This window comes from Plodia interpunctella, chromosome 14 (genome assembly GCF_027563975.2).
Source record: "Plodia interpunctella isolate USDA-ARS_2022_Savannah chromosome 14, ilPloInte3.2, whole genome shotgun sequence".
Taxonomy (NCBI): Eukaryota; Metazoa; Arthropoda; class Insecta; order Lepidoptera; family Pyralidae; genus Plodia; species Plodia interpunctella.
This window is the reverse complement of record NC_071307.1, coordinates 2,845,912-2,861,404: the sequence shown is the minus strand read 5'-3', so window position 1 is coordinate 2,861,404 and position 15,493 is coordinate 2,845,912. Positions and strand designations below refer to the sequence as shown.

The following is a 15,493-nucleotide window of genomic DNA, read 5'->3' as shown; positions in this document are numbered from 1 at the left end:
AGTACTTCGTGATGGGTAAAGTACGAGTTGGATTCATGGATTATTAAGTAGGTATGAAATATTATTAAGTAGGTATTCGAAATGAGTGTACCATGGAGTACCTAAAATATACTTACTAAATCCGTGCGTACTGGAGTGAAATATTTGACAGCAGTTTTTTTAAACCTCCTGTCAGGCTGTCATCATGAATACTGTCAATGTCAGTTCAATCAATTATTATTTTGGTTCCGTCCGCATTCCGCAAATGGAACATCTTTTCACGTGGTTTCTATTTTTATGTTTTATGTTAATTGTGAGTTTATTGCAGATAAATAATTTATAATGCATCGGCTTATCTCTGCTAAGAATATATACCGTAACACATTTCATGGACTTCCATTACAAGGAAGCAATTCACTTATAAACACTCCGATATCGGACATAAACTGTTCAATTTGTCGAAAAATCCTTCTTGGTGGGCAATCATCAGGTAATTGTTGTTAAATGTAGCTTATAACACGTAGTTATAATAAGGTTTTTAACATGATAAGAGTCTTTTCAACTGAAATTTATTATTAAAGTAACCTATAATATAATTGCATAACTTTTCTCGTATATATTCCAGAAAATCTTGTAAGGAATCAATCCACGAGAACTGCAAGTGTTTTGAGGTCGTCTAGGAAAAAGACTAAACACAAAAATTATAAAAAGTATGGCGAACTCTTAGAAGGTTGGTGTTTGTTTACATTATTCAAAACTTTAAAATCCAATTTTAATTGTGTAAAAATTAAAAATATTGATTTCGTTTCAGTTGGAAAATCTATGACAGAAACCAAGGTGTCCATAAGCAAGTTACATGCTTCACACCTCTCGAAATTAGCATCTAGCCCTGTATCTTTAGGCCAGCTTCATCAACTGACAACAAAAACTGTGAGAAAACATTCAGAACTCAAAGAAGTGGATGCAGAATTGCTTCAAAGTGTTAGAGACAAAATTCTTAAGAAGGCGACACCAAGTGTCTGCAAAGAAATAGTTTTAGAAGATGATAAATGTGCCCTAGTCTTTACATCTCACCAACTCTCTGATGTGGAGAGATTTAAAACCCAACAGTATATAGGAATGGTGAAGGAGAGTTATTATAATTTTAGAAAATCTACTTTATATGACCAGAGATTACAAGATTTGAGGTATGCAATAAATGAGGGTTTGAATCAAGAATTTGACCTTGACACTTCTGTGCGAGCAGATGTGAAGTCAGTCAGCGCTAATGAGCCACCGAGAAGTCCACATGCTATATTTAGAGAGCTCTTTGTTGACAACCAGCTGGATAGCTACGATCAGGAGTTGTTGACACATATTACCAATATGCAGTAAGTTTTTGTATGGACAAATGAACAAACAACAAATGCGCAATGTGTTGTTTTAAAAAATTATATCAATTACATTTTTGGTTTGGTTTTGTTAATTTAAAATACATATTTCAGTTTTGTTTCAATTCAATTTCATTTTTGACCATAACAAAAAATAAAGTTGTAATTTCTTAGTAGTCTATGCTATAATCTTTGTTTTGTAGACATCAGGGTATTGCACATCCGGCATTGGATGACCTCTGTGATGATTCTATAATACACGGAGCTGAAACTCATGAAGAGATAGACTTGGACCATGTGGTACATGTACCTGCAAAAAGCTTGAAAATAAAGAAAGCGTAAGTTGGCAGTTTTTATTTTAATGTCAGTGTCCCAATGCTGGGCAAAGGATTCTTTTGTATTAATTAACAATTTGTTTTAACAAAGTACAAAACCTGCACCCACAGGGTTTTGCACATCCGGCAGTGATCCTTACGTCTGCCTGCTGTCCCATCTGCTTCCATACCTCTAGAACTGAAACTGTTTTGCCATTCAGCCAAGACTAATTTTTATTAAAAACATATATGTATAATGAGAAAATATTTGTATTTTTGTTTGTAATGAATATGAACTCTAAAATTTCTAGACTGATTTTGTTGATATCTGGCACAGAGATAAAACATTCAAACATTCAGGTGTAACATTCGAATTTTTGTTATAATGGTTTTACCCGAGCGAAGCCTATATATTAGTAGTAGTGAATAAAATTGTTCACAGACGAGAAGCAATAACACAAAAGAAGAAAAAGAAACGCGAGAAGCGTCGAGCTCTGCAAGAGTTGAACATGAAGGAGGACATGAAGGCGCTGACCCGCCGCGGGAAACTGGAGGCCCTGCACAGGCTGCTCACAGCTCACTTGCATCTCCTTTGCTCCCTCAATATGGTTCATGAGGTAAATAAATTCATTCATTCATGCATAATCCTGAAGCTATACTCTGCACTGCTAAGAACTTTTTGATGTCAAAGTATGTATATTGCCATCTTTCTGGTATGTGGTGCGATGTCTCCTTCTTGCGCGGTTATACATAAACTGTTACGTATTGTCTTCATGAGAAAGAAACAAGTGTCTTAATAATAATATGTTTTGGCAGTATGATATCTTGGCAGTTTCTTTGTTTTAGCAGTATCTTGAATGTTTTCATCTCGGAATCTGTTTTTGAATATCTCGGGTCGACCATAAAATAAGCGACCCACTTTAGCTTATCAATAAAAAGTGTTTAGCCTGTAATAGTGATAAACAAGTATTTTCTGTCACATGTGGCAGAAAAGAAAATGTTCAGCATTTTAGTGGACCAACAGTCAAGGAACTCAAAATGGATTTATTTGACAAAATGTTTTTGGTCTAACTTGAAATGTAAACATTACATGGACCTTGCTAACCACACTATATTGTCAGATGCCTTAAATCTGACGCCAGTGTATAACACTCAACAGAAGAAGAACCACACTATCTTGCTGTACACAATATCTGGTAGAATCTGGAAGACAAGAAGTTGAATCATGATAAAAAACATATTTAATAATTTCAGGGTCGGCAAGTACTACAGTATTACAGACAGCGTGGTACCAAGACCTTGGATATTGGGAAGATATCTGATGTCAACATATACAATGCTCTCTTACACGGATATGCTGCTCTGGTAAGTGGTTGCTTCACTTGACAAGTTAAGGGACAGATCCATACTAGTATTATAATGCGAGATATAAGAACATATGGTACCTTTAAACCCAGAAATATTACTGTGGGAAAATAACACTGGCAAAACCGCTGGCAAATGTTAGTCTGTCTATTTTTTACTCTCAATATTTAAACATTTTTTATTTGTATGAAACAGGGTCAAATGGAAAATGTCAAAGAGCTACTCATGTTTATGTCTGAAGACGCAATCGAACCGAACGCACAAACATACGCCGCCATATTTGAATGCATAGAGAGGAATGAAAGGGTCGACAAACTGACATTGCTGAATTTTTATCACAAAATAATGGAAGAAAAGGTAAATGTAGTTTAATTTCATTTAAGCTATTATGCCATATTGTTTAAATGTAACTATGTAGAGGTAGTGTTCTAGTAAATAGATAGTAGACTAGTTCGTTAAATCAATAAAATAAATTGAAAAGTGCGATAGGTACAAAACATATTTGTGATGTTCCACGAGAAAAGGCACCATATTGAGGGAAGTCATGATTCACTTGCGCATAATACATCGTAAGCGACTGCCCCCACAAGTACCATAGCCGTGGAATGTTACAGTTTAATTCAACACTTTAACTTCTTTATAAACAATAGGGTACAATATTTTAAAAAATGCTCTTTAAAGCCATCTATACTCAGGTCTGTAGACGCTATTAAAGTAACTCTTGTTTCAGGGTGTAAATCTAAACGATTTGATGGACAAAACAAAGTTTCTATACGACCAGCGGGAGGTGGTGCTAAGGGCGATACGTCGGCTGGAGCCGGCGTTCGAGCCCGTGTATACCCCGCCCAATCTAGATTACAGCTGCCCACTGATGGACAACTTGATGCTGGACAAGGTATAGTAGAGGCTATTTGTGTACAGTTCGTGTTTTTTCTTACAAGTCTTATCTTATTAATCTCAACATTTTTTCTTATTATACTAAGATTGTTACAGCAATATAAAGTAAACAGATGTTTTCATAGTTAATAAATGCTTTAGTTTGTGTAGGTTTGAACTAATACCTACATGGTTTAATATTAACAAAATTCAACAATGTGTACTATGAAGATTCAAGCATCATGGGGACATGTTCTATTTAAAAACTTAGATAGTAGAATTAAATGGCGGGGGAAGCATATTAGATTTTCATTCTTTTTTGAAAACATTAAGGTCCAGGAGTTCGTTATCTATAGTTCTATGTTTTTATTCAGTTTACAAATATACACACTTCAGTCACCTGTTACTTAAAATTAGGGTGATATTTCAAATGTGTTGAAAATGAGTATACCGTATCCAGGTGGAAGCCAGACGAGGTCTGCTGAAGTCTCCGGCGGAAGGCGTGGTCACTCTGCAGGAGATCCTGGCGCTCGGCAAGCAGCAGCTGGACGTCGAGATCAGAGGCGACATCGAAGTGAACAATATTGATGTCAAGGACGAATCGTCGCCCGTTGTCAAATTCTGCGTAAGATTTTTATTGTATAATTAAAATTGGTTGGCGAAAATGGGGGTGCCGACTCTCTGTCACATTTTATTACACTATAGTGTGACACAGAAGATTTTTTTTTTCACTATCTGGTCTATATATTCTACTAGCTTTTTTATCTTGAAAATTGTATTAAGTCCCATACAATCTTTCACCCCCCTTTAGGATTATGTATTCATTAATTTGTTGCAAAAAACTAAAATCCAATTTTCAAGCCACTAACTTCAACAGTGTAGAACTTTCATATAAAAGATTTTCACCCCTCTCACCCCCTTCGGGGTGGAATTTTTTAAAATCATCAGTGCTCACCTACACTCCCCAGGGAACCTACATATCAAATTTCGGCTTCCTACGCCCAGCAGTTTCGGCTATACGTTGTCTGTCAGTCATATATAGATATTATTTTTATTGTTACTTTTTCACCAATCATGAAATTCGATATTTAATTTATGATTCTTAATTATAATTGTATATTACAGCGGGAAAAACTAAAAGAGACTGAAAGTGAATGGCGCGTCGTTATTAAAGAAGCGTTCGTACGGAACCTCGGGACCCTGAAGTCGCAAAGTATAGCGTCGCATTCCGCCATCACGCTGTACCCGTATCTCAAAGTATTAACGGTCAGTATTGCTTGCATTTACTTAAGAAATACATTCTAATAAAACTACATCTAAATAAAACAAGAAAGTGGAAATTGGGAAAAGGAGACGGTCAGTGGCAGACAGTGATATTTAATTATTTTGATGTCAATAAGTGTATTGACGTCATAAATTTAATCAAAAATAAATAAAAAATGTCAGTTAAAATTGAATCTACTGCCGTCTTCCTAATCAGATTGTACTTCAGGTGGACCAATTCGTTGAGATAATAATGTCCGAGATCAGCAAACTGGTGGACGGCAGCGAGACCTACAGCCCCACCCTCAAACTGCTGCAGAGAGACCTCGGGACCCAAGTGTATCACAAGTAAGTTATACCTTTTGTATTTATTATATTGAATTTTCCTTACATATTATAAAACAAAGTCCCTGCCGCATCTGTTTGTATCGCAATTAGCTCAAAAACTACTGCATAGCTTTTCATGCGGTTTTCTCCAATAGGTAGTGTGATTCCCGAGGAAGGTTTATTTGTATAATTTATTAGAAGCCGGGACTGGCCACTAATTGTTCATAAATACAGTCGTTTCACTTTGTAATAACATGACAGAGAAATAAAAACGATCCAACAAAAATATTCACACATCGGCCGTCACTTATAATCAAAAGCAACATGATCGCACCGCACGGTGCCAGAGCTAAGACTGGCATTACAACGTTGGACATTCGTTTTATAGCCGACACAATGGTGAGGTGACAGGTGATATTTTTGAGTCATTTTCCTGACAAGTGTTATTTCGTTATAGGCGTTAATTTACCGTCACACTATTTACATGATAAATAACCATTTGAGACTTGTAAAATAAGTTAAAAATCACTATAAATAAATGCAAATTTCGGGATTCTCCCAACATTTTACTTTTGGTAAAATGACTTACATTTCTGTCCATCCTCAGCCACCAATTTGAACTCTTTGTTCGACACAATGTTCTTTATGTTTATGACACTAATTTATTGTTCAACAGGCATCAAATAGAGCAGTACCGTCGCAACGGCGTGCTGGCGAAAATAGAACAGCTTTATGAGAAGTACAGCGAGTGGTACATCTCCCGACAGTCGGTGGATCAGCGGGAACCACACAACAGCCGCCAGGCCTGGCAGACGCTCGCGCATCGCTACAGAGAGGGCGCCACTCTCGTGAGTAAAATAAAAATATCATAATAGGCTAGTTGACAAATGTTTGCTTTGATGACTATTCGAAAGCCCTTATATTAATAGAAACACCAAATTACTGTAGTGATAGTGACAATGCTTTCAAAGGTATGCTTGCTTACAAAACGAAAATCACACATTTTTGCTCCATACTAAATGACACGTAGAAGAGACGTCACAAAAAATCAAACTATAAATAAATAAATAAAAACTAACTAATATTATAAATGCGAAAGTAAGTGTGTATGTTAACGCTTTATCTGCTCAAATAATCTTCTTGAAATTTGGCACACATGTACTTTGAAATAAGGAGAAGGATAGGGTACCTTACATCCCGGAAAAATAAATGTACCCGTGGCAAATTCACGCCGGTGAAGCCACGGGAAAAGATAGTATATTAAATTTGACTAAAGATTTTAGAAAAAACAATCATGATTATCCTTCAGGACACGGAGGAAGCGCCGTGGCCGCTGGAGATGAGGCAGAGCGTGGGCAAGTTCCTGTACAACATCATCATCAACGACGTCAAGATCGACGTCAACATGTTCAAGCCCAAGGCTAAAGAGTGAGTCGGTATAACTATTACAATAAGGGCCATTTTGCCAGGCCATGGCCCAGGTTCATACACAGGCTATTGTGGGCGAAGTTGCGGGCATCAGCTAGTGATAACACCAACATTTGTACGTTTTTATCATAACGTTCCATTATCCTGTCTCTCGTCTATTTTTCTTTCCTTTTCATTTTCGTGTTTCCGGTTACATTCGGAGTTAAATAATTTATGAAAACTATAATTTTATAACCGGCCTGCCTGACGTCAACTTTCTTTGGGAATGCCATTGTTGTCTATCAGCTGTTAAGATTAGGCGTCCCTTAGTCGCCTCATGCGATATCCACGGGAGAATATGGAGGTGTTACAAAATTTAGCAAACGTCACCTGTACAGCTGCCTTATATCGAGTACAGTGGGGATGTGGGCGGTGGTCGTTGCAGGAAGAAGCTGCCGGCGGTGTACAAGGTGCACCGGCCGTGGGGCCGACTGGTGCGGCTGGAGCTGAAGCCGCACCCGGCGCTGGCGCGGCTGTGGGCGGGCGCGGCCGCGCGCACTCTGCGCATGCGCGCGGCGCTCGCGCCCGCCGCCGCGCCGCCGCTGCCTTGGGCCAGCTTGAAGGCTGGAGCTTATCTGGTCACACCCACGCCGCTCATCAGGTCAGTGTTTCCACTTAATACTTTGTTGTAGTGTTTCATCGTTCTTCATGAAAAAAAATGTCGGCCATCTTGGATTTGAAAAAAAAAAGAATCATTTTCGTGTATGAAACGATGCCCATATCGCAAAATTGAATAAAAATATCAAGTCATCTTGGATGTGAATATAAATGTAATTTTCGTTTTCTGCAATCCCCAATACTTAAAATACAATGCCCATATCGCAAAATTGAAAAATTGACAGCTATCTTAGATTAAAAAATAAACGTCATTTTCACTTTCAGCATTTGTTGTGACTAGTAAATTTTTGTGAAACAACAATCTGACCCAATAACTAGTTTTCCGATCGTGTATCGAATGTTGTATTTTTTTGCAGAACCCTTAAACATTTCTTAACTTCCCTAATGTTAACGCGTTATCTTCAACAGGGTACCAATGCACGTGATGAGTCAATGGAAGCGTCTAGAAGAAGCACCTGCAGAAGCGTTGTATCCGGTACTGGACAGCCTCAACCAGCTGTCCGAGGTGCCCTGGGTCATCAACCAGCCGATACTGGATCTCCAGCTGCAGCTGTTCAGGTCTCATTTGTAATATTCAATACTTGCTACACCCCAGGGCTTTTAGGAATAAAAAGTACCCTATGTGTTATTCCGGGTTATATTCTACCTGTGTAACAAATTTCATAACAATCAACAGATTTTGCGTGAATAAGTAACAAACATATAACAAACATATATAAATTAGAATTTGCAACCCGTCTGTTGTGCTGTAGTTGAGTTTGCGTCCGAATTTTCGTGAAAAAACTAAAATTGGCTTTAACCCTACTCAATACTTTACCGACCAAAACATCTCCATTTTTGGAGACATAATTAAAAGAAAAATAAAAAGTCAATTTTTGAAAAGAGCCCTCATTGTCAGATCCGGGGGCAACAAGAAGCTGGACATCCCGCCGCCGGCGTCGGCGCTGGACGCGTCCCGGTTCGCGGCGCCGCGGGCGGCGGACGCGGCCGCGGCCTTCAAGAACCGGGTCGCTTTGAACCGCGCACGCGCAGAGATGCATTCGCTGTGGTGCGACATGCTGTACAAATTGTCGTTGGCCAACCACTTCAGGTAACTTGTTAAATACTAGCTGCGCCCCGAGCTTCTCTCCCGTGGGAATTTTGAGATAAAATATAGCCTGTAGCAATGTTGGATAATGTATCTTTCTAATGGTGAAATAATTTTTTAAATCGGTTCGGTAGTTTCGGAGATTACCCGCCTCAAACATACAAACCTATAAACGCCTCAGGGACCGCGTGTTCTGGCTGCCTCACAACATGGACTTCCGCGGTCGCGTGTACGCGTGTCCGCCGCACGTGTCCGTGCTGGGCGCGGACACTGCGCGCGCGCTGCTGCGCTTCGCGCGCGCGCAGCCGCTGGGCGCCCGCGGGCTGCGGTGGCTGAAGCTGCACGCCATCAACCTCACCGGGACCATGAAGAAGAGCACTGTCGATGAGAGGTGTGTATAATGAAATATTGGACTAGGAATACGTGTTCTATCTGCTTCTACTTATATCTATACTAGCGGCCCGTGCCGGCTTCGCTCTGGTAAAACAATAAATTACACACCTAAACCTTCCTCAGAAACTACAATATCTTTAAATTTATCGCGAACAGACAGAGTCGGTAGATGACTTTGTTTTATAATATACTAACTGCGCGTTCACTGGGTATAAATCTTCGATTGAAACAATTTACATTTACATGTTGGACAACTCGGCGCAGATTAATCTTTATCTTTCGTTGTTTTAATTATTATTTTAAAAAATGCCCACCAAGTTCTACTACCAAAGCTTGTACTGTATAATCTAATTTTCAACACAATTGTACCTATTGTAATGAAATAAATGAATATGTGGCCGTCCAAATTTGTTTTGAACGACCACATATGTTGGCGTGGCAGTAATTCTATTTTTTTAAGAACCAAATATATCTCTCGATGTGATTAAAAAAATGAAATTAAATTGTTCAACAGACTGGCCTACGTCGAAACCATAATGGACAAGATCCTGGACTCAGCCGACAACCCCCTGGAGGGCCAGGGCTGGTGGAAGGCGTCCGAGGAGCCGTGGCAGACGTTGGCCTGTTGCATGGAGATCGCCAACGCTGTACGATCGCCCAACCCTGAAGGTATTTATAGATTTAATAGCAACCCGCCCGTAAAACCGTAACAAATTATACTTACCTAAACTTTCCTCCCACTATTGTTGGAAACTGTACAACAATTCGTGCAATCCAGTTTTTAAGTTTGACAAGGGGATTTTTTTTTACACACGCAAACATGTACAGTAAACAGTATACAATAAAAACAAGTATCGAATTATGTAGAACCCTTGTAGTTCTATATAATACAAAAGTTATCTTCGTATTTGTACAATGAGAGTTAATGAATTTTCCCCTAATATGCCATGCTCTGCCAAGGGCGAAACGGCAGAGAAGAAGAATGCCATTTCACGCTATTTCCGCTCGCAACGTGACATGTGACGCAATAGGAGTTATTTATGGACTGTAACTTTTGGAAAATAAAACAAATGACTACGTCTTTCATATTTTGTGACAACCTGACCGCATTGTCGACGCCGGCGACAGTTTCGCCTCTAGCAAGGCCGCACAAGCACATTATGAAGCTCACATAACGTTGTCTAGAATACATGTGCGGGTTCCCGGTGCACCAGGACGGGTCCTGCAACGGGCTGCAGCACTACGCGGCGCTGGGCGGAGACTCCGCCGGCGCCGCCGCCGTCAACCTCGCGCCCGCCCGCCGTCCGCAGGACGTCTACAGTGCTGTGGCTGCGCTCGTGAGTCTCTTGTTATATGTGGCGCCGAGTAGCCCGGGGACATCTTAAAAAATACATTTTGTAAACTCAGCTATGATTCCAATACAACTCGTTTGAATTTAGGAACCTAAAATGAATCGCATTAATACTAAAAATGAAGTCAATGGTAGGAATTTGCGATGCAGATTAGTTTAGGTCGTAAACTGGATCGCGTTAAGAGATGATAGTAAGCCTCCTGATGTCCAAGGACTTTAGTAGTTGTTTCTCTTACAGTCTGTTTAGTGCTTATTACACTGTTTTCTAATCTATTACGGACAATAAGGTCTATAATTCAATATGTCAATTTGTATATGTGCCATGTCTGGCAAAGAAAACATTGAAAAAACGGGTTCAAACGGAATATCTGTTACTGTTTCATAAGTGTTAGGAGTAAAACAGTTATAAAAATACTGAAATCAATCCTATCCTAACTAATATTATAAATGAGAAAGTAAGTTTGTTTGTTACCTCTTCAAGTTTTACCTGCTCGACCAATCTTCTTGAAATTTTGCATACACGTATTCTGAAATACGGACCCTTGTCGGTACAAAGGACCGTCCGTTCGCTACAAAAAGTACCCTATGTCCTTTCATAGGGTACTTTTTAATCCCAAATTCCCACGGGAGCGAAGGCCTGGGGCGCAGCTAGTGTTACAGAAATAATTAAGTAACAGATTATAATGTGTAACACATCAATGTGTACGAGTATGTATGTTAGACTACATTACGACAGTTTATTATACCAGTGCCTAACTAATCCAACCTTCTTACAACTACATCCTAACTAATATTATAAATGCGAAAATTTGTTTGTTTGTTATCTATTCACTCTCTACCTACTCAACCAGTCTTGAAATTTTCCTTATACGTAGTTTGAATTGAAGTATGGAGAATGACATAGGGACCTTTCATCCCGGAAAACTGTTCCCGTTACATAGATTTTTCTCTACCAGGTGGAAGAAATGCGCAAAAAGGACGCGGCGGCCGGGATTCAGCCCGCGATTGTTTTGGAAAACTTCGTACGAAGGAAAGTGATCAAGCAGACCGTGATGACGACAGTATACGGAGTCACGAAGTTCGGCGCTAGACTGCAAATCGCTAAGCAGCTCAAAGGTAGACTTTCAAAGTAATTAATAGTTATATTCAATCAGATTCCTCTGGGTCTATAAAATTTCAACAAAATTCCACCAACACTAATGTTTGCAAAATATTTTACGTTTTATTTCGCTACTTGATGATTAAGTATCATGTAACATATCAAACATTAAATTGTTGTGTTTAAAATGGTGTTTCACGAGTATTGGATAGAGCTAACTGGCCAATCACATCACGTAGATATTTACGCATGTCTAGAAGTTTATCTGTACCATGTGATATTTTGTCAGAAAGTGATGGGCTCTTTTTTTCAATAATTTTAAATGGTTTTGTTGTACATTTCACAAAAAGAAAATTAAATGAGATGAAAAAAAAATTGGATAGTGCTCTTAACCACTGAGCTATCGAAATAGTGCCATAATTAATGTTTGTTGACAGATATCGACGAGTTTCCAAAGGAACACGTGTGGCCTTGCTCACAGTACTTGACCGCCAAGACGTTTGACAGTTTGACCGAAATGTTCACGTCGACCAAACTCATACAGGACTGGTTCACCGACTGCGCCAAGTGAGTGTACAAAATATCTTATGAATTAGACCATTTTATTTATATACCTCAGGCCATCAAGTTTCATCAATATCGACTCAGCGTTTTAGCATTTCCACTTACAATCAAAATGCTAACTGGGCGTAACTACACATTTCACCACTGTGTGAAACATATATAGCTTCAAGTTAGTTTACCTACTATTTTTGCGACTCTTTGTTCGTTTTATAATCATCAACATCATCAATTTCAGCCTACTTAAATCCACTGCAGTGCAGGTCTTCCTCTTTTCGCGCCGTTTATCTAAGCCTAATTATACACAATACACAACTCATAAATTGTCTTTCAGGGTTATATCAGGAGTATGTGGGTCGTCAGTGGAGTGGGTGACGCCGCTGGGGCTGCCGGTGGTGCAGCCCTACCACCGCCGCACGGCCACGCTCAACGGCCCGCTCAACGCCTCGCACGACACACAACAGTCAGTACATTTTTAAATATCGACCCGCCCCGGTCTAATACGCTGTTTTGTATGTATAAACCTTAGTTAATAAATTGTCGAAACATCAGTTTAAGCTGCATCAAAATCCGTTGCGTGGAAGTAAGAAATCTTCGAAACAGAGACGGACGGCAATTTTTATTATTATTTATACTAAGTCAGTCGAAAAAAAATTGCCCATGGATCGATCAGTAGAACTCGGCGATCGGACCATGGCAACAACCCTTGTTTATTGTACACATCTAAGCTATGCGTTTTGTTTGTCATATGAAATATGAAAACTAATAATATTCCCCAGACGTCCGTGAACGATGAAACAGCGCATCGCTTTGCCGCCAAATTGTATTTGAAAATAATGAAAGTGGAACTAAAAATTTTCCATACAAAATTGTTGCAATACTTCAGCATTTTACGTCAGAAATGACAGTGACAGCTACGAAGAAACTAGGTAGCCCTCATTTTTTGTCAATTCTTTATGGTCAAACTGTACATACAAGTCAAGTTAAAGAAGAGCTTTAAAAAAGAAAATAAACTCCAGACGGCCGTGCACGATGAAGCAGCGCAACGCTTTCCCGCCAAACTTCATCCACTCGCTGGACTCGTCGCACATGATGCTGACGGGGCTCGCGTGCGCCGCGCGCGGCCTCACCTTCGTGTCCGTGCACGACTGCTTCTGGACGCATCCCTGCACTGTCGACCTCATGAACCAGGTATTGTTGACTATTGTTGTTGCTTCTTCTTCTACATGACCTTATCCCACTCATGTGGGGTCGGCACAGGATCTAAGTTCCTTCCATTTCGTTCTATCATTTGCCATATCCATTGTTACTCCTTTACTTCCATCTTTAATGTCCTTTGAGTGAATTGTTACTCGTCTAAATATTTTCAAAATATGTTTTTTTTTTTTTTATGTTCCTTTCAAACATCCTTAACACGTTGACTGCGACAAAAGGCGTGGTGCGTTAAACTTGAACAAAAATATCCCAGTGACTGCGAATGTGATTAACTTACAAAATTTGAAATAGCACTGGTGTATCGTCGTTTTTAGCACTGGCGTGTCGTCGTTGTTATCGATGGCATTCTGTGATTGTTTATGCAGGTCAACATTTTGGTTAGATTGTTTTTATAATGCTTTCGCAGATATGTCGCGAGCAGTTCGTCGCTCTACACTCGCAGCCGATATTGGAAGATCTATCCCACTTTCTAGTGAAGACTTATAGCTATGATGACCGGTAAGTTGTCAAATCGTCTGTCTACTACAATACGATTGCTGCTTAATGACCATGACACCCAGGGGCCGCGTAAAAAAAATACGACCTGCCTGCCTGACGTAGTGGCTGAATGGTCTTATTCTAAAGTGGAAATCACACGCCATAGTTTGAAAAGTTGACCACTGGAATTACGTCGAATTTAGTAAATTATTATCCTGTATTATTACTGCATACGAGTAAGTATAAATGCTATTCATTTCCAGTGAGTTGGTGGACAACACTCCGGGTGCGGCGAACAAGAAGCGGGTCAACGACCTGCTGCGGCAAGTGCCGAGCAAAGGAAACTTCGACATCAAATGCGTTCTAGATTCCGTCTACTTCTTTAGTTAGGACATTTCTGTCATGCCATGTGTGTCAATTTAATGGCACTTGTACTCGGATGGGTGGTAATGGAATGGTAGGGTTTGCGTGTCTAAATGGTGTTAATTTTTATGTTAGTTATCGTTTTGGCGAACGATGGAGCCATGAAACTTAAAAAAGACGATATATTTATATATAATAATGTTTTAAAATTTTGTTATGGAAAGATATCCATTTATTTCTTTTAATTTCGTTGTGCATTTTATTATATTTTGGCTGCAAATGATAACATGCGTTTCAAGATTTTAGACGCAAGATTTTTGACGCCGTATTACACTGCCGTATTTTTTCTTTACCTTTTTACAATTTGTCTTATATTTGTTTTATATTTCTGTTGGTACGAATTAAAAATCATTATGAATTTAAAGACGCGACACGCAAACCAATTTGATAGACTGATGTAATTTAGATGGATAGTTAGGTTTTGTAACAATATTATTACTTACTGCCGATAAACGTACAAAATGATGTACATAATATGATTTTCTTCTTTTAGTTTGGCTCGATTTGATGATTATGTCGATTTGTCCTAATATCAAAATACGTTATACTGTGTCACACTCCGGCTTGAGCCGGTCTAATTCCACTCAAAAAATCATCTTAATCGAGTGCTGTGTTTTGACATGAAAGAAGGACATGATAATATTAGTATGGATGGATTCTATGATCAAGTTGCACCTTATTTCGCGATGAAAAAAGTTCCAGCAAATTAAATAATTAGACCTTCAACCAGAAAGCGATCGATGATTAACAAAGAAAAGTGGCCTGAATTTGTACTTAATATATTATCAGTTATAACGTATCTTGCGCTTAGGAAAAACAGAATACACACTGAGCAAGAGTTGACTTGAAACTGAACTTTCTTTTATATAACACCCTGCATATCTACTCCCAAGTCTCGAGGCAACAATAAAAAAAAAGAAATTTCCAGATCAATAATCTTTTGGCCAGTACTTTATGTAAGTACTGGCGATCCGAACGGTTTCAAGTAACTCTTGCTGATTATAATATTGTAGTGAAGTTTGAAAAGTGCCCTGAACAAAATGTTAGTGAACCAAAGGCGTTACCTCCGCTTGTAGTGCAATGCAACCGTCTGTGATTCGTAGTTAACTATTAACAATAAAATAAGTTGAAATTATGATTTTTGTTTTTATACTACCCACAATCACAATACATCCTCCGTAGAAACTTAGGTATCGATTACTACATTGTATATACTCCCCGTTGTCTATCTGTTCTGTCCCTATGTATGCTTTGTGATATACAATGTCCCTTAGGACTATTGGGAGGACATCGTTTGAGTTGTCCCAG

At 39.1% G+C, this 15,493-nt stretch overlaps 1 protein-coding gene across 1 annotated transcript; it reads left to right on the top strand.

Moving 5' to 3' along the window:
* Positions 1-209: 209 nt before the first annotated feature.
* Positions 210-15,320, top strand: PolrMT (RNA polymerase mitochondrial). Its single transcript, XM_053754688.1, has 25 exons — positions 210-469; positions 605-709; positions 791-1,349; positions 1,553-1,687; positions 2,106-2,280; positions 2,918-3,028; positions 3,224-3,385; positions 3,759-3,923; positions 4,365-4,529; positions 5,030-5,170; positions 5,397-5,515; positions 6,171-6,342; positions 6,804-6,922; positions 7,347-7,562; positions 7,988-8,137; positions 8,478-8,669; positions 8,848-9,057; positions 9,574-9,728; positions 10,245-10,396; positions 11,367-11,526; positions 11,947-12,076; positions 12,405-12,533; positions 13,090-13,261; positions 13,692-13,783; positions 14,026-15,320. The coding sequence occupies exons 1-25, from the start codon at positions 322-324 to the stop codon at positions 14,150-14,152; spliced, it is 4,161 nt and encodes a 1,386-aa protein (XP_053610663.1). The 5' UTR covers positions 210-321; the 3' UTR covers positions 14,153-15,320.
* Positions 15,321-15,493: the final 173 nt, after the last annotated feature.

What these genes read in the sequence shown, in the direction of transcription:
- PolrMT (XM_053754688.1), top strand. Translation starts at nt 322, where the DNA reads ATGCATCGGCTTATCTCTGCTAAGAATATATACCGTAACACATTTCAT. An exon ending in GTATGGCGAACTCTTAGAAG is followed by an intron (nt 710 to 790) that starts GTTGGTGTTTGT and finishes ATTTCGTTTCAG; the next exon opens with TTGGAAAATCTATGACAGAA. An exon ending in TGGTTCACCGACTGCGCCAA is followed by an intron (nt 12,077 to 12,404) that starts GTGAGTGTACAA and finishes ATTGTCTTTCAG; the next exon opens with GGTTATATCAGGAGTATGTG.